At 37.1% G+C, this 26,377-nt stretch overlaps 1 protein-coding gene across 2 annotated transcripts in view; it reads left to right on the top strand.

Moving 5' to 3' along the window:
* MAK (male germ cell associated kinase) overlaps positions 1-26,377 on the top strand; it is an 84,815-nt gene that overhangs the window by 5,988 nt on the left and 52,450 nt on the right. For both annotated transcript variants that reach the window (XM_090269882.1, XM_090269881.1), the window contains exons 3-7: positions 464-585; positions 10,736-10,815; positions 13,904-14,036; positions 25,005-25,176; positions 26,116-26,283. In XM_090269882.1, the coding sequence (XP_090126008.1) occupies positions 464-585; positions 10,736-10,815; positions 13,904-14,036; positions 25,005-25,176; positions 26,116-26,283 (675 nt within the window). The remainder of the gene's footprint in view (positions 1-463; positions 586-10,735; positions 10,816-13,903; positions 14,037-25,004; positions 25,177-26,115; positions 26,284-26,377) is intronic.

Below are 26,377 nucleotides of genomic sequence, written 5' to 3'. Positions count from 1 at the left end.
AACAGAAAATAATTGTCTTCATATTTGAAAGTATACTCTCACTTTTAAAAGAGCATTTTATTTTATACTTTTAGATAAAAGACAACTTTTTTAATTACTATATACCATTTCTTTATATTTTATGCTGTATGACTTGAATAAATTTTTGGAGACTTGCATGGTCAAGTCAGAAAAAGTTAGATCTAGTGACTAGACTGAGAAAAAAGTGGCAGATTGAAACGCTTGATATATATTGTTGACTTGGTTTAGTTTTGCACTTGTATTAATTACTTAAAACAATTTACTGCTTACCTTAAATAGGCATTCTAAGATGTTTTTAGACATGTAAATTTTGTAGATATGAACACTTAATTCATTAATGAATTCAGAAGAAATGGAATATTAAGATAATCATCATACCTACTATTTTGCCAATTCTGTAACTTTGCTGTAAGAATCTTAATGTGTATTTGCCATGTTGCAGTCTCTGAAGAAACTTAATCATGCAAATGTGATTAAACTGAAAGAAGTTATCAGAGAAAACGACCATCTTTATTTTATATTTGAATATATGAAAGAAAACCTCTATCAACTAATGAAAGACAGGTATGTCTGTATTGTATGAAAATTGTACTTTTCTCCTATTACCTCCTCCATGAGTTCCTTTGATCCCTTCAGTATGTCACATTTTACAATATACAAATTCTAAGACGTAGATTTAAATTAATTAGTTATTATCTTCATCAAAGGATAATATCTAACATTGAAGAACTAACTACAACATAGCTACCATTTTTCTTCTGTAATTCCTTAAAAGTCAAAATAAATATATAAACGTGATATCTGTCTATACTTTTTGAAGCAAAAATTATTTGTAATTTAATACTCAGTAATAAAGCTGTTCTTGGGCAAAATTGAGAAAATTTCAATCGCTCTCCTAATTTTGGCAAAATTGAGAAAACTTCATTGCTCTCCTAAGCATCTTGTGAAAGGTTAATGAAAGAATGGAGGAAGGAATGAAGTAGCTTTCTAAAAAGGGGCTAATAAACTCATTAATTAGAATGCCTAAGTGAATGATAAAACTTAATGTGTTACCCATCCTAAGGAAATTCTCATTTTAATTTTTAAACCTATGAGCAGAATCTAAGAGGAAGAATTTCTGTCATTGTTTGGGGAGGACAATATATAGGAGATAGCTGCCAGTCACATCTGGGAGATTAATGTTCAAAATTGTGTCTGCTTTTAAAGCCAGAGTTGAACAAAATATCTTCAAATACTTTAGAAATAAATTTCCCAGTAGAATGACGTTCATTTCTCTCTGTATTTCTTTCACACACACATACTCACCCAAGGTCTCAGGATGGTGAGTTAATTTTTCTTTAATCATATTTTTCCTTCTTTCAGACTGTGATGTTTCAGGCTGATATCATGATATTAATGGCAGTTAAAATAAAAGTAAAAGATTTCTACCTCCCAAATCAGTATTTCTTTTCTAAGGTTCTTTTAGCCCTTCTATACAGGCATGCATGCTTTTTGCATAGTTGTAATTTTAATGATGATACATTATTTAATTCATTCACTTACAGGCTTTTTTAAATGCTGATATATTATTTTCATAGTTAAATGACTATACCAAGTTTCACTTAGCTCTGAATTATTTTAAAAGAAATAACTATCAGTGGGGGAATAGATTGGTAATTATAATGCATAATATTGATAGAATTATTCTGTAGTCATTAAAAGTGATAATTATAAAGATTATAAAAATGCTTCTAAGTAGATAAACAGAAAGCAAAATTGTATTTATGTAACATTGATAACTAATATAAAAGTTATACATGCATATGGTTTAGGATTAGATTAGAATACTGAAAAATCAAAATAGTTTCTTAATCAGGTAGTGGGATTATGGGTAATCTTAACTTTTTGGCTTCTAATAATAATTTATGCTGTTTAAAATGTATGAAATGATATATTAAGATGTAGTTGTTGAAGAAGAAGGAATTAAGTATATATAAATATATGAAATATTACATTCCCATCTGATTAAAAAATATATGTCTGTGGAAGTGATTAATGTAATAGCAAATAAACACTAAAAATAATCAACTTCAGAATTTCAATATCCAACTCTGGATTTCTAAATTAAATGGAAATAAAAGTGATATTATTTAGAAAATTACTCAATGTCAAAGGCATTAACCGATAACAAGTATATATGGTAAAGGGCTATTTGGGGTTAAGTGGTGGTGTTGCACTTTGTTTTGGGTACTTAACTTCCTGAAACATTGTTTTGAGGATCTAAATTAATTCAGAAGCCTTTTTTATTCAAACAAACTTTTCTATTTCAGTTGGAGACCAATATACATTAACCTTTGTTCTGATACTATAAACTTCAGCATATAGCATTCTTTTTACAAATTTAAAATTGTTGGCAAGGATAAATATATTTTGTTTCTTTTAAAATTTATAGTTTATGAAAGTGAGTTTTTATTTAATGTTTTATTTTTTATTTAATAATTAAAAAAATTTTTTTCTTATTACCATTTAGTCCACTTTTACACCCTCCCCTCTGCAATCACCACACTGTTGTTCCTGTCCATGAGTCCTTTCTCCTTTTTGCTCAATCCCTCTACCTCTTACCCTCTCCCAACCCTTAGCTGTCATCCTGCTGTCTATGAATCTGTACCTGTCCTGCTTAGTTCAGTTTATTCATTAGATTCCACGTATGAGTGAAATCATACGGTATTTGTCTTTTTCTGACGGACTTATTTCACTTAGCATAATGTTCTCCAGATCCATCCGTCCTGTCACAAATGGTAGAATTTTATTCTTTTTTACAAGCTGAATAGTATTCTATCGTGTAAATGTCCCACAGTTATTTTATCTACTCATCTACTGATGGACACTTGGCTGCTTCCATATCTTGGTGATTGGAAATAACGCTGCAGTGAACTTCGGGGTGCTTATGTTCTTTCAGATTAGTGTTTTGGGTTCCTTAGCATATATTCCCAGAAGTAGAATCACTGGGTCAAAAGGTAGACCCATTTTTAATTTTTTGAAGCATCTCCATACTGCTTTCCACAGTGGCTGTACCAGTCTGCATTCCCACAAACAGTGCAAAAGGGTTCCCCTTTCTCCACATCCTCACCAGCAATTGTTATTTGTTGACTTATTGATGATAGCCATTCTGACAGGTGTGAGATGATAATCTCATTGTGTTTTTCTTTTAATTATTTATTTGTTTTTATTTATTTTATTTTTAGAGAGAGGGGAAAGGAGAAAGAGAGGGAGAGAAACATCACTGTGTGGTTGCCTCTCACTCATGCCCCCAACTGGGGACCTGACATGCAACCTAGTCATGTGCCCTGACTGGGAGTCAAACCAGTGACACTTGGCTTGCAGGCCAACGCTCAATCCACTGAGCCACAGCAGCCAGGGCTATCATTGTGGTTTTAATTTGCATTGCTTTGATTAGTGACATTGAGCGTCTTTTCATATGTTTATTGGCCATCTGTCTCTCTGTCTTGTTTGGGGAAGTATCTATTCAGGTACTTTGGCCACTTTACAATTGGGTTGGTTTGTTTGTGGGGTTTTTTTTTTTTTTTTTTTTGGTGTTGAGTTTTGTAAGTTCTTTAAAGGTTTTGGGTATTAACCCCTTATCAAATGTATTGGCGAATATTTTGTCCCATTCTGTGGGTTGTCTTAATTTTATTGATGTTTTCCTTTGCTGTGCAAAATCTTTAGTTTGATGTAGTCCCATTTATGTTTTCTTTTGTTCGTTTGCCTGGGGAAACATATCTGAAAAAATATTGCTACGAACTATGTCCGAGATTTTCCTGCCTATGGTTTCTTGTATAATTTTTATAGTTTGGGTCTAACATTTAAGTCTTTAATGCATTTTGAATTTATTCTTGTGTGTGGTGTAAGAAGGTGGTATAGTTTCATTTTTCTGCATGTAGCCATCCCAATTTTCCCAACTATCTTTTGTTGAATCAACTATTGTTAGCCCATTGTATGTGCTTATTTCCTCTGTCAAATATTAATTGACTGTAAAGTTGTGGGTTTGTTCCTGGGCTCTTCACTATGTTCCATTGATCTATGTGTCTGTTTTTATGCCAGTACCATGTATTTTGATTACTATGTCCGTATAGTATAGTTTCATATTAAGTAGCATGATTCCTCCAATTTTGTTCTTTCTCAGGATCGCTATTGCTATGTGGGGCCTTTTGTGGTTCCATATGCATTTTTGAAATATTTGTTCTAGTATTCTGAAATAAGTCATTGGAATCTTGATAGGGATTGTGTTGAACCTTTGGGTTGTATGGACATTTTAATGTTAATTCTTCCTATCCGTGAACACGGTATGTGCTTCCACTTATTTGTATCTTCTTCAATTTCTTTCTTCAGTGTCTTATAATTTTCTGAGTATAGGTCTTTACATCCTTGGTTAGATTTATTCCTAGGTATTTTATTCTTTTTGAAGCAATTGTTAATGAGATTGTTTTCTTAATTTCCCTTTTTGCTAGTTCATTATTGGCATATAAAAATGCAACCAATTTCTGGATATTAATTTTGTATCCTGCTACTTTGCTGAATTCATTTATAAGTCTTAGTAGTTTCTTGGTGGAATCATTGGTGTTCTATATGTACAGTATCATGTCGTCTGCAAATATGACAGTTTCACTTCTTCCTTTCCAATTTGGATGCCTTTTATTTTCTTTTTGTCTGATTGCTGTGGCTAGGATTTCCAGTATATGTTGAATAAGAGGTGAAAATGGACAGCCCTGTCTTGCTCCTGATTCTAAGGGAATCACTTGTAGATTTTGCCTATTGATTATGATGCTGGCGGTGGGTTTGTAACATATGGCCTTTATTATGTTTAGGTGTGTTCCCTCTATTTCCACTTTGCTGAGAGTTTTTATCATAAATGGATACTGGATTTTATCAAATGCCTTTTCTGCATCTATTGATATAATCACGTGATTTTTATACTTCATTTTATGTGGTGAATCACACTTATTCATTTGTGAATGTTGTGCCAACCTTGCATTCCCAGCATAAATCCCACTTGATCATGGTGTATGATTTTTCTGATGCATTGCTGTATTCAGTTTGCTAATATTTTGTTGAAATTCTAGCATCTATGTTCTTTAGGGATAATGGCCTATAATTTTCTTTTTTGTAGTGTCTTTCTCTGGTTTTGGAATTAGAATAATGCTGGCCTTGTAAAATGAACTTGGGAGACTCCCTCCTCTTGGATTTTTTGGAATAGTCTGAGAAAGAGAGGTGTTAGTTCTTCCCAGAACGTTTGGTAAAATTCACCTTTAAAGCCATCGAGCTTTTGTTTTTTGGGAATTTCTTGATTATTGTTACTATTTCATTAACTGTAATCTGTCCAGTTTGGAAGATTGTATCTTTTGTCCAGGTTGTCCAGTTTGCAGGCATATAGTTGTTCATAATATTTTTTACAATCCTTTGTATTTCTTTGGTGTTAGTTGTCACTTCTCTTTAATTTCTGACTATTTATTTGGGTCCTCTCTTTTTTCATGATGAGTCTGGTTAAAGGTTTGTCTGCCTTATTTATCTTTTCAAAGAAACAGCTTTTGGATGCAATGATCTTATGTATTTTTTTTTTACTCTAAATTATTTATTTCTGCTCTGATTTTATTATTTCCTTCCTTCTACCCACTTTGGGCTTTGTTGCTCTTTTTCAAGTCCCTTTAAGTGTGAAGTTATATTGTTTATTTGAGCTTTTCTTTCTTTCTTTCTTTTCTTTTTTGTTTTCTTCTTTTTTTTTTTTTTTTTGAGATAGGCTTGTAGTGCTATGAATTTCCCTCTTCTCATTGTTTTCCCCGTGTCCCACAGATTTTGGATTGTTGTGTTCTCATTTTAATTTGCTTCAAGATAGCTTTTGATTTCTTTCTTGACCTCATTGTTGACCCATTCATTGTTTCCTAACATGTTATTTAGCTTTCAAGTCTTTGTGTGTTTTTCTGTGTTCTTTTGATTGATTTCCAGTTTCATACCTTTGTGGTTGGAGAAGAAACTTATGGAGACTTGTTTTTTATCCTAACTGTGGTCTATCCTAGAAAACATTCCATCTGCATTTGTAAAGTATTTATTACTTGCTGCTTTGGGGTGAAATGCTCTGAAGATATCAATTAAGTCTGTTAGATCTAGTGTGTCGTTTAAGGCCACTGTCTAGGAGATTTACCTACTGAAGTCAAAAGGTTGTTAAAGTCTCTGACTATGACTGTACATCTGAGTCTCTGCCTTTATGTCCATGAAGATTTGCTTTGCATATCTAGGTCCTCCTATGTTGGGTGGGTAAATGTTTAATAGGGTTATATCCTCTGATTGATTGTTCCCTTTAACATTTTGTAGTGTCCTTCTTTGTCTCTTACATTAGCCTTGGTTTTAAAGTTTATTTTGTTGACTGTAAGTATCAATACACAGCTTTTTTCCTTTCCATTTGCATGAAATGTCTTTCTCCATCCCTTTACTGTTAGTCTGTATGTATCTTTTGATTTGAGGTGGGTCTCTCGGAGGCAGCATATATATGGGTTTTGTTCCTTGTCTTTTGGTTGGAGTATTTAAGCCGTTTAAATTTAAGGTGATTATTGATAGATACGTGTTTAGTGCCATTTTATTGTTAGGTTATTTTCCTTTTTTATTTCTCTTTTCCTTCTTAAAGCAAGCCCTTTAACACTTGTTGCAGTAGTGGCTTGGTGTTCACAAACTGCTTTAGCTTTTTCTTGTCTTGGAAGCTCCTTATTTCTCTTTCAGTTTTAAATTATAGCCTTGCTGTGTAAAGTAGCCTTGGTGTAGGTCCTTGATTTTCATTACCTTGCATATTTCATGCCACTCCCTTCTGGCCTGTAATGTTTCTGTTGGGAAGTCAGATAACAGTCTAATTAGTGGTCCCTTGTAGGTAACTACCTGCTTTTTTCTGGTGTCTTTTAGCATTCTCTCCCGTCTTTAAGCCTTGCCATTGTAATTATAATGTGTCTTGGTGTAGGCCTCTTTGGGTCCAACTTGTTTGGGATTGTCAGAGCTTCCTGGACTTTTGTGTCTTCTTCCTTCACGTATTAGGGAACTTTTCAGTTATTATTTCTTCAAAGAGGTTTTAGATCCCTTGCTGGCTCTCTTCTCCTTCTGGTGGTACCATGATGCGGATGTTCTTATGCTTCACGTTGTCCAAAATGTTTCTTAAACTCTCTTCATTTTTTAAAGTATATTTTATTGATTATGTTATTATAGTAGTCCCAATTTTTCTCCCTTTTCTCCCCTCTGCCCAGTAAACCCCTTCCCTCCAGAAATCCCGCACCCCCTTAGTTCATGTCCAAGAGCCATGCATATAAGTTCTTTGGTTTCACTCTTTCCTATATTATTCTTAACTTCCCTCTATTTTGCACCAACCAATTATGCTTCTTAATCCCTGCACCATTTCCACATTTCTCTCCCCTCCCCCTTCCTCCTCCCAGCTGATAACCCTCCAAATGATCCCCCTACCTATGAATCTGTTCCTATTCTGGTTTGCTTAGTTGAATTTTGTTTTTATTTTTTAGATTCAGTTGTTGATAGTTGTGAGTTTATTGTCATTTTAGTGTTCATAGTTTTGATCTTCTTCTTCTTAAGTTCCTTTGACATTTCATATAATAAGAGCTTGGTGATGATGAACTCCTCTAGCTTTACCTTGTCTGGGAAGCACTTTATCTGCCCTTCCATTCCAAATGACAGCTTTGCTGGATAGAATAATCTTGGTTGTCATCGGCGGCGGCAGCTGTCCGTCTTGAGAGACGATGGTGTAGCTTCTTAAGAGTCTATCTGCACTGCCGAGAATGGTTGTGCAGTCCGACTCGGGAGTGACACGGTATCTGTCTCCTCCCGTGTTGAATCGACATCTTGCGATGACGCTGGGGTGTCCTCTCCAGTGAAGCTGAAGCTACAGAGCCTGGGCAGGGTGATATGGAGGGTCTCCTGTTGCCCATGCAGCAGACCCCCCCTCTCTTCGCAGCTGAAGGGTCCAAGGGAAAGATGGAGTCAATACAGCTTGGTTTCAGGTGCGCCGCAGGAATTGCCGGTGTTGACTACAACGTCAAACCGCCTTAGGGACTCCGGCTCCGGATTTTCTGTCGGGGTTTACTCCCTTAGCCTTTCCCCTGAAGAGGTATGCCGCAAGGCAGCGGAGGTTTTTTGGAGTCAGAGTTTTCCTTCTCTGATGTGCCCTGACTGGAAGATCGAACCAGCGACACTTAGCTCGCAGGCCGACGCTCAATCCACTGAGCCAAACCAGCCAGGGTACATATATAATCTTGGTTGTAGGGCCTTGCTTTTCATCACTCTGAATACTTCCTGCCATCTCTTCTGGCCTGCAGAGTTTCTCTTGAGAGATCAGCTGATAGTCTTATAGGCACCCTTTGTAGGTAACTCTCTGCTTACTCTGGTGGCTTTTAGGATTCTCTCCATGTCTTAAAGCCTTGCCATTGTAATTATAATGTGTCTGAGTGTAGACCTCTTTGGGCCCAACTTGTTTGGGACTTTAAGCTTTCTGGATTTGTGTGTCTATTTCCTTCACCATATTGGGTAAGATTTCCTTCATTGTTTCTTCATTAGGTCCCCAGTCCCTTCCTTGCTCTGTTCTCCTTCTGGTATTCCCATGATGCTGATGATGTTATGCTTCATGTTGTCCAAAATGTTTCTTAAGCTCTCCCCATTGTTTAAAATATGTTTTTCTTTTTGTTGCTCTGCCTGAGTGATTTTTTTCTACTTTGTCTTCCAAATCACTTACTCTATCCTCTGCCTCATCTAACCTACTGTTTATTCTTTATAGAGTATTATTTATTTCTGACACTGCATTCTTTCTTTCTGACTGGTCCTTTTATGTGGTTTCTATGACATTTTTTATGCTGTCTAGTATCCTTATCATCATTACTCTAAACTCTCTATTTGATAAATTGCTTGCCTCCATTTCATCTAGTTTTTCTTCTGGAGAACACTCTTGTCCTTTCGTTTGGGATTTGTTTCTTTGTCTTCCCATTTTGGCTGCTTCTTTGTATTTGTTTCTATGTATTAGGTAGATCTGCAAGACTCTGCTACATGCCTACATGCTGCTTTAAGAATCTTTCTTTATCCCTTTGGCATTTTAATTATGATGTGTCTTGGTGTGGTCCTCTTTGGGTCTAGCTTGTTTGGGACTCTCTGTGCTTCCTGGATTTGTATGTCTATTTCCTTCGCCAAATTTGGAAGTTTTCCTTCGTTATATTTTTACATAAGCTTTCAATTTGTTCCTCTTCCTCTTCTCCTTCTGGCACCCCTATGATTTGGATTTCAATTCTTGTTTCCTCATTCTGTACTGGTTGACTTTTTTTTCTTCCTTATGTTCCAAATCATTGATTTGAACTATGCTTTCCTTCCCGTCACCATTGGTTTTGTGTGGATTTTCCTTTGTTTCATTTAGTATAGCCTTTACTTCTTCCCTTATGTGTTTGCCGTACTTGAGCCTGTCAAGCCTGTGAGCATCTTTATCACCAATGTTTTGAACTCTGTGTCTGTTAGGTTGGCTATCTCCTCATCACTTAGTTCTCCCACAGGGACCTTGATCTGTTTCATCTTTTGTGCCATACTTCTGTGTCTCCTCATCTTGACAGGCTCCTGTGTTTGTTTGCCTCTGTGTCTTAGTAGAGCTGTCGTAGCTCTTATGTTGTAAGGGGTGGGTTCTTAAGAGGTGGGGCCTTAGGTATTCATCAGTACAGGGTGAACCATTTTACCACATTGTGATGCTGTATGTGGGGAAGGGGGCTGAGAGGAGACAATGCTGCTTGCTCAGCACTCACCCCTTTCCAGTGCACTTCTCCCACTTCCATGTGGGGCTGGCACCTCTCTAGCTGTTTCCCTGGCTGTTGTTGCCAGAGTGAGTGTGTCTGCAGATGTTCTAGGACTATGGGGCCCTTTAAACAAGCAGACTCTACTGGGAGACCAGCAGTTTTTTCTTCCGCCCCAACTCTCACTGGTTTGCACAGTCATTAGCAATGAGGCTTTATTTTCCCTCCTGCTGGTACTTTGAGCTATGCAGTCTAGTCTGGTGCTGGGAGCGCTCCCCAGGTGTCCCTCCCTACTTTTTAAAATGTGTGACTGCTCTTTCTGTCTACCTACTGCTGCTGCCACCACCACCACTATACCATATCCTTTCTGCCCCAGCCCTGCCCCTCCTACCTGTATGGATGAGTATTTTTTCTTTATGTCTTTGTTGGACTTCCATGTAGCTCGATTTTCTGGAACTTCTTGTTGTCTCTAGTTTTGAGGTAGTTGTATTCCTTCTTCATTGTGGAAGGAGACGCAGCATGTCTGTCTAGGCCTCCATCTTGGCTGGAAGTCTTTTGTTACATTTTTATTGGATAGTACCAATTCATACTCTAGAACTGAAGTAGTTATTACCCTGAAACTCTTAAAGCCTACATACATAGTACAGATCTGCACACTTGGCTTACCTTATAATTATTAGTTTTTTAATTTACTTTGCTCTTCTTGGGTCAGTTTAGAATTTAGTTATTTGAGTTTTTACCACTCAGCAAAACAAAAACAATTCTAATTTTTATGTTTTATATATATGACAGTTGGCACTGTGAAACTATAAATCATACCTTTAGCCAGAATCATGAGGCCAATCAGAAGCACCAAGGGAGGAGAAACTTCATTTGTTTTGGTTGGTTAGCAGCTGTTACATGACTCTTTTTTGTTCATTTCATCACAGGAACAAGTTATTTCCTGAGTCAGTCATCAGAAATATTATGTATCAGATATTGCAAGGGCTGGCATTTATCCATAAACATGGTAGGTTTCTTTTAAGTCTCATTTCTCTGCCTCTTCAGATTATGGTCAAGATCATGCATAGGAATTGAATTTAAGCTGTTAAATAATGTTATGTGTGGATAATTGCAAATTTGGAGTATGTATCTACACACACTGATATTTTTGTTTTAAGAATTTAGAATTTTTATTCTATAGAAAATAAAATTTCTGTAATCTAGAACTATCTTCTTGTATGGAAGAATTTTTTAATAGTTCGATCATCATCTGCCTTTAGTCTTAGTCATCATTAACCTATCCTGCAACCTCATTCCCCCTAATTTTACCATGGAAATGAAAAAAATATATAAGGTTCCTCTTTTGGAAAAGATAAGAATGCTTTGATCTACCAAGACCAATTATGTTTAAATCATCCATGTTATGATATTTTATAGTTCCCCTTGGTATTTACATTTAGTTGTTTCTATTCTTTGAGTAATATTAAAGCAATGATATTATTTTTATCAATTTATTAGTTGTGTAATCTTTATATAGTTTTTTGCATATCTGTCAAACCAAAATAAACAGTCCAAAAAGTTAGTATGATTATTATAAAAACTTTTAGCAAACATTTGTTTAGAATCACTAGTTGTTTAGATACTAAATTAGAAGTTTCTTCTATACCATTGCTGCATTCTGAACATAGGCATTCAAAAAATACCATCATTAATCTTCTTTCATGTTTCATCCCTTATTTTATATTTTCTTTTCTCCTTTAACTGCCACAGGAAATAATTTCTTTTCTAAAAATGCTATGCAGTTCTAGCTGCTGTGGCTCAGTTGGAGCATTGTACTGTAACCCATAAGGTCATGAGTACAATTCCTGGTCAGGGCACATGGCTAGGTTGTGAGTTTGGTCCTGGTTGGGAAGTACAAGAGGTGCCCAATCATCGTTTCTCTTTCATGTCCATGTTTCTCTCCCTCTCTCCCATCCTTTCCTTCCCTCTAAGGAAGGGAATCAATAAGTATGTCCTTCGGTGAGGATAAAAAAAAAAATTCTATACATAATTCTGTAGAAATATTGTTGAAAATTCCTGAATCCCCAGTTTGTCTTATGTATACTAGTAAGGTCTTTAAAAGTCTAAAACCCATGGTCACATACTACAAATCATTGGTAAAAGTCAGTCATTTATTAATTACATGGAAATTAAAAATGTATGCCTGTTTTAATTGTTTGAGGTAGATGCCTGGTCTTCAGCACCAAATATAGAACAGGGTAAATATGTCATGCCATTGAAACTCTGGTCAGCATGGTACTCTTGGAATTTGCCTGAATTACTTTATGCTAATGAAGCAAGTGTGATAATGGAGAATCCAAAGTCTCATGAATTGTTTTATTTTTTGGAAAGAGCTTTATGTTCTATTGATAATTTTCAGGCTAGTAATAAAGTTGTTTTAGTTTCCTTACATATATATCAACTCTCAGCAACTTCAGAGCACAGGGAATTCAGGGAAGTTAGCTTGGGATTTATAAATTTCTGCTGAAAGTAAATAACATGAATAATATAGAATTACGTAATTGACTACACAGTAATTTGGGAAACTAAACTCTTAACAACATTTGGTATTCTTACAAAACTTTATTTCTCTGTAGTTGATAAGCATCTCAGATGTAATATTTTGAGAAAATACTTTTAAAATAGTAGCTGTTAAAAAAACAACACCAAATTAGGACCAAGTCTCTAATATATTTATATTAATGAGGATAAGGAAAATCTCAACTGAACATATATGTAATTGGTTTAATGCTAAGATTTTTCTGGATTAATGTCACTTTACTATCACATGTACCCATTTCTGTCTTTATATTATAAAAGTGCAACGTATTTCTCTTGGAAGTTAGTGAAATGGTTCCTAACAGCTATTTTGAGTAAGAAGTGCCAGATAAACTCAGTTCAGAACCATTGTAGATATCACAAATGTAGAGCCCACACTGACTTTGAGGAATTAAGAGAGTTTAGAATTAAACAGTCTTCCTAGCCCAAAGCTACATGAAAACTGTCTCTTGATGATCACTACAGCCAATGGCCAGGCTTGTTCTTTATTCTCCTGCCTCCCAAAGTCATTAGGATACAAGCCATCTGTGTACAAGCAGTGTGCTTTAGATTTCTCTTAGAAATTTCCAAGGAGGGCTTTCATGTTTTTCTTCTTCCTGGGTTTTCTGCCTTGATTTCATTGGGCTGCCTTTTAGCTTCCATAACTAACCATTTATTTTATATATTGATTGGTAAATAAGCTTTATAATTATTGGGTTTTTCAGTAAAGCAGCTACAAGGGAACAGCTGAGCTGTTAAATAAAATAATTTTAAATAAAGAAATTGGTTAAAATGTGTGGAGTTCTATTTTTGTTTAATAGATTTTTCAAATAAGTGATTATACTCAAGGAATCTCATGTAAATGTGATAGAGCAGTAGTTAAGACTGCCTGTATTGACGTAAGCCTGATTACACAGCCCTCCTCAAGCTTTCCTGGAGCTACTTCTGTCTGAGCCTCAACCTCTTTATCTGTTACACGACAGTGATCATAATACCTCCTATAGGTTGTTTTGCAAATTGAGATTATCATAATGTGGCAGTATCCAGCCCAGTACCTGAATTTACTGGATTAACAAATATAAGTACATGTTATTTTATTTATTTATTTTAATCCTCACCTGAGGATTTGTTTATTTATTTTGGAGAGAGAGGGAGGAAGGGAGGGAGAGAAAGAAAGAGAGAGAATCATCGATGTGAAACATTGATTGATAGGTTGCGTCCTATATACACCCTGACCTGGGATCGAACTGCCACCTTTTAGTATATGGGACAATTCTCCAACCAGCTGAGCCACATTGGCCAAGGCAAAAAAACATGTTATTTTTAATGACCGTATATGCTGTGTGAACTTTAATGCCAAATTATTTCGAAAGCAGTATCTCCACCTCCCATCACTTTTTTATACAATAAACATGGTTTATTTCCTTCCCCTTAGTTCACATTCCTACTTATAACAGAGAGGCTCAGTTTTATTTTGTTTATGTCAAATATGTTTAAACATGATAATTAATTATTGTTTTTCCTCTTTATATTACCAGGTTTCTTTCATAGGGATATGAAACCAGAAAACTTGCTTTGTATGGGTCCAGAACTTGTGAAAATTGCTGATTTTGGTCTTGCAAGAGAATTAAGGTCACAACCACCATACACTGATTATGTATCTACCCGATGGTGAGTTTTATGCGACTCTCCAGAGGCATATGTCTGTGCTGAAGTTGTCCTCCAATGGATTGTTAAATATCATTCTGGAGGTTCCATGTCTAGTATTTAAAGCAAAATGTAGAAGTGTGTTGGTATTCTTTAGAGAAAAAGGATTGGTTGAGACTGCACTGATTTATGAATAAGAGAAGGGAAAGGATTTCATTTATTCATTCAACAAATATTTATTGAACACCTATGCACCAAATATTATCTTAGGCACTGGGACCACAGAAGTGAACTAAACAGAAAAAAAAACTGCCTCATATACAAATAAACAAGTTGCAAATATCATGAATTACCAAGAGGACATAATTCGTGTTCATCAAAAACATGTAATAGTCCCGAACTGCAAACTACCGAAATGTCCATCACCAAATGGCATGATATATTCACCTAGTGAAATGCTTTACAGCAATGAAAATGAAAGATCTATAACCACCTGCAACAATATGGATGAATCTTCCAGATATAGAGTTTAGAGCAGAAAAAAGAATATATACTGTATGATCCCACTTATATTAAATGCAAAAATAGAGAAAACTGTCTATGCTATTAAAACTTAGGATAGCAATTACTAACATGGCAGAGGGGAGGTTAGTGACTCCGAGAGTTCAGGAGAGGGGCCTTCTCGGATGCCGTAACATACAGTTTCTTGATCTCAGTGTTGGGTCCATGGGTGTGTTTTGTTTGTGAAAAGTCATCAGGCTGTTCTCTTAGGATACGTACATTTTTCTGTATGTATATTATACTCCAGTAAAGACAAGAATATTTGTATATCAGGTGGAGAAGAATAAAATATGAAAAGGGACAGGGAGTTGGGGGAGATAAGAGAAGAAAAGAAAATGTTGCTACTGTAAATAGAAGGTCTCGCTGAGAAGAGCCTGGAGGGACATGCCAGGGTAAGTAGGAGCTTTTCTGGGAGAGAAAATGCTGTGGGTGAAGACCTTTACACAGGAGTGCCATGTTTGGATTCTGCAGAGCCCAGAATGAATAAGGAGGGCAGTAGTAGGAAATGAAGTCAGATCTCATAGCTCACTGAAGGACTATAATAACTTTTCAATCTGAGTGACCGGGGAGTCCTTGGATGATTTTGGGAGGATGTGTGACATGATCTGACATGTTTTAAAAGTATCACTCTGGCTATTGTATTGAAAATAGATTTTAGAGGAGCAAGGGCAGAAGCAGGGAGATCAGGTTGGAGGTTGTTCTAATAATTCTGGCAGGAAATGATAGTAACTCAGATCTAGTGGCTATGGAGATGGTGAAAGGTGTAGGATGCTGGGTATGTTTATAAGATAGAGCAAACATGAGTTCCTGGTAAATCAGATGTTGGGTTATAATATAATATATAAGGGACTAAAGACTCCCGAGATTTTCCCCTCAGCAACTGGAAGGATGGAATCAGCACTCATTGAGATAGGGAATGCTAGAGAGCTCTTGGTGGGGGAGTGGGGGAAGCACAGTTTGGTTTTGGTATGTGGTGAATGTCTATGAGACAACCAAGGGGAAATGTCAAAGTAGACAGCTGGATCTATGATATGGAGTTCAGTCGAGAGGGCTGGGTTGGAAGACCTTACCGTTAAAAATGATAAGGTTGAATCAAGTCACTAAGTGAGCAAGTGTGGTTAGAGAACAGAAGAGGCCTGAGGACTGAGCTAGATAAAGTAATCATATGAGTAATGGAAAGAAAATGGTTTTGAGAGGATGGAGGGAGGAGAAATAATAAGAGCGAGAAATAGAAACAAGATGTAGAGAGGGGGCAAAAATAAAACTAAACTTTAAACTGAAAATAAGAAAGAAAAGGAAGAAGGCAAAATGGAGTAAGAGAAGGGAAGAGTAAAATATGAGATTTGAAATAAAACTAAAATAAAAATAGTGAAATAAGAAAATTGAAGAAAAAAATGTTAAAAAGCTATGCAGGATAAAAAAATAATGCAAATAATGAAAAAGAGCAAGGTGGCATTCATCTCAGCAGAGTCTAATGTTTGCCTATTGTTTTCTCCTTGTGGATCTGTCTCTGGTAATGTCAAATGGTGCCCCAGTCTAGCTTTAGGAAGCCTGTTCGAGGCTCCAAGTGATCCATAGTCTGTGGCTGTCTTCTTCAGGCTTGGCTGGTCCTCGCTGTTCTGCCCTGCTGACTTTTTATCAGCACAAGGCCCGGGGGTGGTTCATCTAATGTCAGATAGCACCACATATACCACCTCCACCTGCTTCTAGAGGGGGCTTCTGGTGCGATTGGGAGGGTGGGGTCTCTGGGTCTCCCCTGGGAGGCACTGTTCAGTCTTCAGTCAGGGAAGACAGTAGGAGTGTTTCCCTGCCCTTGCGCCACACGTCTTGGTCTGTCCCAGATTATTTCCAAGAGTGTATAGTTTCTGATGAATTAGCTGTCCACTTCATGTGAGTGGCCAATCTGTGCAAAAGGGTCAGCTCTTTCCTGCTTGGTGCTGATGGCAGCTCTGAGAGAGCTGAGACTGGGCAGAGCCCCGAGTACCCCTTGCTGTGCCAATTTCTAATCTCTGTTCTGCTGGTTTCAGTGGAATAGGACCTGAGGAGGGATCAATGTAGTTTGTCACATCTCAGAAAAGTTCATAAAGGGCTCTTTTGGAGATTCTTTTTCTTTCCCCTGTGGATGTGCACCCAGCAGAGGGTTCTTGAGCCTGACCCCTTATTGTTCTGCAGAGTTTGCAATCCTGCATGTGGGGATTGAGTATGCCTTCCTCTTCTCAGAGGTTTGAACTCCACAGTGTGAAGGGACCTGCCTGGCTGCAATGAATCTCAGGCACTCAGCTCTTGCCCATCTATCTCCCAGCCCACTGCTTTCACAGTAGGCTCAGACCTGAACTCTCCATTCTGCATGCAGGCTCCCCACTGGCCAGCTGCACTGGGTGGAGCCCCACAAAACCATCACTATGCAGCTTTCTAATCTTCCTGCCTCGCTGGATTATGTGGGTACAAACTGTACTTTCAATCTGGTTTCTTTGCTGGCAGGGCAGCTGCATGCATGCATGTGACCACTGCCCAATCACACTTCAGCTCCCCTTTTAAAAAGTCTCTGGCACCCACACTGCAGCATGGAGCCACTGCCTTGTTCTGCACTCACTCCACCTCTCTAAAACGTAAGTCTCTCTTGGTCATGGCTATCCACAGCCTGCCCATGCCTCTGATGTGTGCAGCCTGAGACTTTCAGACTGTATCTTCCCAGGTCTCTCCTGATTAGGGTTGGGGGTTCCCTGTGTGGGACCAGGGATGGGGGTTCCCTGTGTGGGACTCTGGGAGGGGAGGGAGCTACTAAGCCGCGTTTTCTGTCTGGTCTCTCCTTTGCTGCAGGCACCTCACACACAGGGGATTTTCCCTTCAATTTATAAATTTCTTACTGGACAGTGTAAAGCATTCTCTGTACCCCTTGGCTTCAAAAATTCATATCAACTGAGATTCTGTTTGTTAGGTTTGTGCTCAGAGGAAGCGGGGTGTCGGGTGAACCAGTTCAAAGCCTTTATTGAAGGATGTTCAAGCAGGTGGCTGAGTCCGAGTGGACTACAGCACCAAGGGAAGGGCTAGATGGATTTTTAAGGGCTTGAAGCAATCCCTCAGGGGGGTGGGTCACACTGCTGGTCAGCTCCAGAGTCCAGGGTATAAGTGTTTACAAAAGAACAATGTCCCCGGATTAGGGATGGCTGTCAGGAGACTTATGGTAAATGATTAAGGGAGAGGGGAAGGGGCAATGGGGGTGTAATTAGCACTCAGCAGGATGTGGCAGCTATGCCTTAGTCACCTCTGTTAATGGGGAACCTTGTAGTTGGGTGCATGACCATTGTTGCAGACCCTCTTGTTTCAGCACAGGCGGTGGCATAGGATGCAGGCCACAGCTCTGCAGAACACAGTAACCACTGGCCATAGCCTGTTTTGCAAGGACTGACTCAGGTGGCCAGTTACAGGGCAGGCAACACAGGGCCTCTGGCCCTAACACTGTTGATTGTTCAGGTCACATGTTGGAATATCAGCTGAAAATCGGTGCTAGGGGCGTGAGCAAGTAGGCTCAGCTTCTATCTACTCAGCTGTATTCTTTCTCAGCCTAAATTTCACTCTTTTTTAATTCCAAGTTTTCTTTTTTTCTTCTTAAATTTTTATTGATATATTGGGGTGGCATTGGTTAATAAACTTATATAGGTTTCAGGTATACAATTATATAATACATAATCTCTATATTGTATTGTGTGTTCACCACCCCAAGCCAAGTCTCCTTTCATCATACTTAATCCCCTCTTTACCCTGTGTCTATGAGGTTTTTTTTTTTTTTTTTTTTTAAGATTTTATTTATTTGTTTTTAGAGAGAAGGGAAGGGAGGGAGAAAGAGAAGGAGGGAAACATCAATGTGTGGTTACCTGTCATGTGCCCCCAGCTGGAGATCTGGCCTACAACCCAAGCATGTGCCCTGACTGGGAATCGAACCAGCAACCCTTTGGTTCACAGGTCAGGGCTCAATCCACTGAGCCTGCCAGCCAGGGCAAAGTTTTATTTTTTTGCTTAATCTCTTCACCTTTTTTACCAGCCCCTACCCACTCCCCTCAGACAGCTGTCAGTCTGTTGTTCTCTGTATCTGAGTCTGTTTCTATTTTGTTTGTTAGTTTATTTTATTAGATTCCACATGTAAGTGAAATCACATGGTATTTGCCTTTCACTGGCTTATTTCACTTAGCGTGATACTCTCTAGGTTCATGCATGTTGTCGCAAAAGGTAAGATTTACTTCTTTTTATGGCCGGGTAATATTCCATTATGTAAAGGTACCACAACTTTTTTATCTACTGATGGGCACTTGGGCTGCTTCCAAATCTTGGCTATTGTAAATAACACTGCAATAAATAGGGGTGCATAAATTCTTTCGAATTAGTGTTTCATGTGTCTCAGATGTATTCCCAGAAGTGAAATACTGGGTCATAAGGCAGTTCCATTTTTAATTTTTTGAAGAAACACCATACCGCTTTCCTGTACAGTTGCTGTACCAATTTGCATTCCCATCAACAGAGTGCATGAGAGTTCCCTTTTCCCCACAGCCTCACCAACACTTGTTTTGTTGATTTATGGATGATGGTCATTCTGACAGGTATGAAGTGATATCTCATTGTGGTTTTAATTTGCATTTCTCTGATGATTAGTTATGTTGAGTATATTTTCATATCTCTATTGGTTCTCTTTGGGGAAGTGTCTATTCAGGTTCTTTGCCCATTTTTAAAGTGGATTGTTTTGTTTTTTGATGTTGAGTTTTATAAGTTCTTTATAAATTTTGGATATTAAATCCTTATCAGAAGTATCATTGGAGAATGTATTCTCCCATTCCATGAGTTGTCTTTTTCATTTTGTTGATGGGATTTTTTGCTATGCAAAATCTTGTTAGTTTGATGTAGTCCCATTTATTTTTTCTTTTGCTTCCCTTGCCCGAAGTGATATATCAGATAAAATAGTGCTAAAAGAAATACCCAAGATTTTACTGCCTGTGTTTTCTTCCAGGATTTTTATGGTTTTGAGTCCAACATTTAAGTCTTTAATCCAATTTTGAGTTTATTCTTGTGTATAGTGTAAGGAGATGGTCTAGTTTAATTTTTTTGCATGTATCTATCCAATTTTCCAAATTGAACAAACTATCTTCACCCTATTGTTGTCGCCTTTTTGTCAAATATTCACTGACCATAATCGTGTGCATATATTTCTGGACTCTATATTTCTGTTTCATTGATCTAGATATCTGTTTTTATGCCAGTACCAGGCTGTTTTGATTACTATGGCCTTGTAATATAATTTGATATCGGGTAACATGATTCCTCTATTGTTCTCCTTTCTCAAGATTGCTGAGGCTCTGTGGGGTCTTTTGCGGTTCCATATAAATTTTTTGCAATATTTGTTCTAGTTCTGTGAAATATGCCATTGGTATCTTGTTAGCAATTGTGTTGAATCTATAGAGTGCTTTGGGTAGTATGGGCATTTTATGATGTTAATTCTTCCTATCCATGAACATGGTATATGCTTCCATTTATTTGTATCTTCTTCAATTTCTTCAATGTCTTATAATTTTCTAAGTATAGGTCTTTTACATCCTTGGTTAAATTTATTACTAGGTATTTTTAATGTAATTATAAGTGAGATTATCTTCTTACTTTCCTTTCTGATAGTTCATTATTGGTGTGTAGAAATGCAACTGATTTTTGGAAATTGGTTTCCTGCTACTTCAGTGAATGAATTGATCAGTTCTAGTGGTTTTTTGTGGACTCTAGAGTTTTCATTATAAAGTATCATGTCATCTGCAAATACTTTTTTCTTTCTAATTTGGATATCTTTTATTTCTTATTTATTGATTTTTTTTTTTTTTTTTTTAGAGAGAGAGGCATCTATTTGTTGTTCTGCTTACTTATGCATTCATAGGCTGCTTTTTGTATGTGCTGTGACCAGAGATCCAAACTGCAACCTTGGTGTATCTAAATGAAGCTCTAACCAACTGAGCTACTTGGCCAGAGCCATTATATTTCTTTTTCTTGTCTGATTGCTGTGGCTAGGACTTCCAGTGCTATGTTGAATAAGAGTGATAAAAGCGGACATCCCTGTCTTGTCCTTATCTTACGGGAAACACTCGTATTTTGCCCACTGTGGGCTGTGGGTTTTCATATATGGCCTTTATTTATTTAACTATTTTATTGATTATATTGTTACAGTAGTCCCAATTTTTGTTTACCTTTGAACCCATTCACCCAGTAACTCCCTTCCCTCCAGCAATCCCACCCCTTTTAGTTAATGTCCATGGGCTATGCATATAAGTTCTTTGGCTTCACCCTTTCCTATATTATTCATTACTTACTCCTGTCTATTTTGTCCCGACCAATTATGCTTCTTAGGCCCTGTACCATTTCCCCATTTTTCCCCCTTCTCCCTCCCAGCTGATAACCCTCCAAATGATCCCCCTATCTATGATTCTGTTCTATTCTGGTTTGCTTAGTTGGATTTTCTTTTTATTTTTTAGATTCAGTTGTTGATAGTTGTGAACTTGTTGTCATTTTAATGTTCACAGTTTTGATCTTTTTCTTAAATAAGTCCCTTTAACATTTCATATAATAAGGGCTTGGTGATGATGAACCCCTTTAGCTTTACCTTGTCTGGGAAGCACCTTTATCTGCCCTTCCATTCTAAATGATAGCTTTGCTGGATAGAGTAATCTTGGTTGTAGGTCTTTGCTTTTCATCACTTTTACTTCTTGCCAGTGCCTTCTTGCCTGCAAAGTTTCTTTTTAGATATCAGCTGAGAGTCTTATAGGCACCCCTTTGTAGGAAACTCTCTGCTTTTCTCTTGCTGCTTTTAAGATTCTCTCTTTATCTTGAACCTTTGGCACTTTAATTATGATGTGTCTTGGTGTAGTCCTCTTTGTGTCTAGCTTGTTTGGGACTCTCTGTGCTTCCTGGACTTGTATGTCCATTTCTCTCACCAAATTTGGAAGTTTTTCTTCATTATTTTTTCACATAAGCTTTCAATTTCTTTCTCTTCCTCTTCTCCTTCTGGCACCCCTATTATTGGGATGTTGACACGTTTAAGGTTGTCCCAGATGTTTCTAAGCCTCTTCTCATTTTTTTCAATTTTTTTTTCTCATTCTGTACTGGTTGATTGTTTTTTCCTGCCTTATGTCCCAAATCATTGATTTGAACCCCGGTTTCCTTTCCTTCACCACTGGTTTTGTGTGGATTTTCCTTTGTTTCATTTAGCATAGCTTTCTCTTCTTCCCTTATGTGTTTGCCGTACTTAAGCATATCTGTCAAGCCTGTGAGGGTCTTTATTCACCAGTGTTTTGAACTCTGTGTCTGTTAGGTTGGCTATCTACTTGTCACTTAGTTCTCCCACTAGAACCTTGATTCGTTCCCTCTTTTGGGCCATACTTCTCTGTCTCCTCATCTTGACAGGCTTCTGTGTTTGTTTGCCTTTATGTCTTAGGTAGAGCTGTCATATCTTTTACGTTGTAAGGGGTGGAGCCTTAAGTATTTGTCAGTGCGGGCAACCCATTTCACCATGTTGTGGTGCTGTATGTGGGGGAGGGGTCTTAGAGGGGACAATGCTGCCTGCTCATCACTCTCCCCTTTTCCAGGCACTTCTCCCACTTCTGTATTGGACTGGCTCCTCTTTAGCTGTTGCCCTGGCCATTGTTTCCAGAGTGGGTGGATCTGTGGATGTTCTAGGACCACAGGGGCCCTTTAAACATGCAGAATCTACTGAGAGACCAGCAGTTTCTTCCTTCGCCCCAACCCCCACTAGTTTGCACAGTCAGAAGCAGTGAGGCTTTATTTTCCCCGGTGCTGGAACCGTGAGCTCTCCCGTCTAGTCTGGTTCTGGGAGCGATTCCCAGGTGTCCCTCCCTACTTTTTAAAACATGTGACTGTGCTTTCTGCCTGCCTGCCACTGCCGCCACTGCTGCCACCACCACAATGCGTCCTCTCCACCCTGCTCCTCCCCTCCGACCTGTCTGGATGAGTATTTCTTCTTTATATCTTTGTTTGTTGGACTTCCGTGCAGCTTGATTTTCTGGAACTTCTGGTTGTCTCTAGTTTTGAGGTAGTTGTATTCCTTCTTAGTTGGGGAGGGAGATGTAGCGTGTCTGTCTAGGCCTCCATTTTGGCCGGAAGTCTCTATATGGCCTTTATTATGTTGAGGTATATTTCCTCTGTTCTTGCTTTGCTGAGATTTTTTCATAAATAGGTACTAGATTTTATCAAACACATGTGATTTTTTTTATCCTTAATTTTGTTTACATGGTGTATCACATTTATTGATTTGCAGATATTGCACCAACCTTGCATTCCTGGAATAAATCCCACTTGGTCATTATGTATGATCTTTTTAATGTATTGCTCAATCCTGTTTGTTAATATTTTGTTTTGGATTTTAGCATCTATATTCATCAGGAATATTGGCCTATTTTTTATTTTCTTGGTAGTATCTTTATCTGGTTTTGGAGTTAGGATAATGTTGGCCTCAAGGAATGAGCTTGAGAGTCTGCCCACTTCTTGAATTTTTTTGATAGTTTGAGAAGGAGAGGTGGTAGTTCTTCCTGGAGTGTTTTGTAAAATTCATCTGTGAAGCCATCCAGTCCAGGACTTTTGTTTGTTGGAACTTTTTTCATTACTGCTCAGTTTCACTTGTAATATGTCTATTCAGACTCTCTGATGCTTCCTGACTCAGTTTTGGAAGATTTTATGTTTCTAGGAATTTATCTATTTCACCCATATTGTCCAATTTGTTGGCATATTGTTGTTATAATATTTTCTTCCAATACCTTATATTTCTGTGGAGTCACGTATCACTTCTCCTCTTTCATTTTTGACTTTTGGGTCTACCTATTTTTTTCCTTGATTAGTATACTTAAAGGTTTGCCCATCTTGTTATCTTTTCATAGAATCAGTTCTTGGTGTCATTGGTCCTTTTTATTGTTAGTTTTAGGCTCTATTTCATTTATTTCTTTCTGATCTCTTTCTTTTCTTCTAGTCACCTTGGGCTTTGTGTGCTCTTCTTTTTCCAAGTTCTTTTGCAAGTGAAGTGATTTCCTATGAATGTATAAGCTTCTTTAGCAGAAGTAGAAGTTCACAATTAAACAATGGTAATTTTAAATGCGTGTCTTTGATTGTTTCAAAGAGAATAATCAGTTACCTTATTTCTAATAATGGTTTGATTTTTTTTTTTCATAGCAAATCATAGAATCAAAAGTAAAGTTTCTGGAAGTTCTTTCTGAGAAAGGTAAAATGCTATTGTAATTTTAGTTAAGAAATTCAGCATTGAAGATAAATTAGTTTTTGCAGTGATATTATAAATGTAAATTTTAGTGGAGCACAGCATCATAAAACTAGTGTCCTTTGGAAATTAAGAAAGCTAGAATGCTAAAAGAATATATCTACACCAAATCAGCATTGCAAGAGATGCTAAAGGGTCTGCTTTAAGAAGATGAAAAAACAGAGAGAGACAGAGAGGAACACGAGTACAAAGGGGGGAAATGACAATGAATAAGTACTGAAAGAAAAAAGGAACTTCTACCATTTACAACAACATGGATGGAACTAGAGAGAATTATGCTTAGCGAAATAAGCCAGGCAACGAAAGAAAAATACCTTATGCTATCACCTATTACAGGAAACTAATGAACAACACAAACAAATGAGCAAAAATAGAACCAGAGGTATGTAAACAATTAATAAACTAACAATAACAAAGGGGGAGATGGGAGGGAGAGAAGAGGGTAAGAAGGGGAAGGGTCTAGTCAAAGAACATGTATAAATGACCCATGGACATGGACAACTGGGTGGGGACTGAATGTGGGTGCAGGGAAGCAAGAGGGGGAAAAAGTGGGACAACTGTAATGGAAAAACAAAAACAAAAAAATTTTAGTTGGGGGAAGAAATGAAAATATAAAGAATGGAAATGCCAGTTCAGTGAATATTAGAAGGACAAGGATTTTCCTTCACACTGTATATTTTTCTCCCTATCTGATCCCTCCAGAGTTTGGCATTCTAAAGAAGTAAGTAATGACATAAGTTTCTTTGCATAAAACTAATAAGACCAGTCGTTAATAGAGATTTTTTTGACTAAGACTTTGACTGGAATATATCTGCTTCCATTCAGAGCTTCCCCCTTTTTCTTAATATATCAGCACATTTCCATGTTTATTCATTTGAGTTCCTATCGTAGGCTATTTGGACATTTCATTTATATTAGTCTCCAGCCCTATTAATTGCTTGTGGTCTGAGAAAATGTGTAATGTCCAATTTAACCAAAGCACATTGTACAAATGTCTGATGCACAGAAGGCACATAATATCTGTTCCTTGATTGAAATATTTGACCAAACAGAACAGAATCCTACGGCCAGTCCATCTTTGAAACCACAATCAAAATAGTCTGTTTTCTTTTCTATTTTCATAGGTATCGTGCTCCTGAAGTTTTATTAAGATCTTCAGTTTATAGCTCTCCTATTGACATGTGGGCGGTTGGGAGTATAATGGCTGAACTATATACATTAAGACCACTTTTCCCAGGGACAAGTGAGGTTGATGAAATTTTTAAAATTTGCCAAGTTTTAGGGACTCCAAAAAAAGTAAGTAGTCTCGTCCTTAAATTGTTATAACTCTTGACTATGTATAATTTTTGTCTAGCTTATGATTTAATGGTTAATTTTCTTATAATTCTTTTTTTTAACTTGGGGTTGGATGAGGATTATAAGAAGCCAGAATCCCAATAGACTAAAGAAAAAAGATGCTTGCCTTTGTTTAAAAACCTAGGGAATATGCTTCATATTTAGAATTCTGTATATTTAACTTTGGATTGATGACCAACTGACAACTACATAGACATTCTTACTTAGACTCTTTCCTACTTGCTCTGTGAATGTCCATTGGCATGAACTCATTACCCCAGGTGTCCTGGATCTTATTTTGTCTTAGCTTTTCCTTGTTCCCTTTTATATATCTCTGCCATGGACATATAACTTCTTGGACTGAGTACTTTTAACTACTTCATTCAGCTATATTTTACATTCTGGGATATATTTAATAAGGTTAAGTATATATAATTATATCCTAATTAAGTCAGTATATACCTTATCATTAACAGTAGCTATTAAAGCTTTAAGATAATTGTCATTTTCCAGCTATGTGCAATGTTTAACATTGGTTGCAATGTGTAACATATAATGAGCATCTTTATCATAATCAGACAGTTTATAAAGCAGGTGTCCTTATTTGTTCAAAGCCATGTGGGTGTTATCATCATCATCCAAATACTAGATTAGAGTTTAATATTTTGAAAATTTATAAAAGTGCTTTCTCATTTCTTTCTAACTCTCAGTTCAATGCTATTTCTATACTGTTTGTAGCACTGAATTGTATATGTGGTCTGGTATTTCATTCTCGCATTTATTTGTATGAATCAACATTAAAATTTTCACATGTGAGTGATTTGTATATTATTACTATGTTTTTAAATTTATTACTAATATTTTTTTTGCTCTCTCCCCACTTATATATTTCTTAAACAGAATGACTGGCCAGAAGGGTACCAGCTTGCATCTGCAATAAATTTCCATTTCCCCCAGTGTGCTCCTATAAACTTAAAAACTCTTATTCCCAATGCCAGTAATGAAGCTATTCAACTTATGACTGAAATGTTGAATTGGAATCCAAAAAAAAGACCAACAGCAAGCCAGGTAAAATGAATCTCTCTGGTATACTTTTGTTAAATTTTGAGGATTTACGATGTCAAGGATATTTTCATTTTAAAAGATAAATCTATTCTCAACC

The sequence above is a fragment of the Furipterus horrens genome, unplaced genomic scaffold (genome assembly GCF_987537825.1).
Source record: "Furipterus horrens unplaced genomic scaffold, mFurHor1.1.pri manual_scaffold_3, whole genome shotgun sequence".
NCBI lineage: Eukaryota > Metazoa > Chordata > Mammalia > Chiroptera > Furipteridae > Furipterus > Furipterus horrens.
This window is presented reverse-complemented; position numbering and strand designations above follow the sequence as displayed.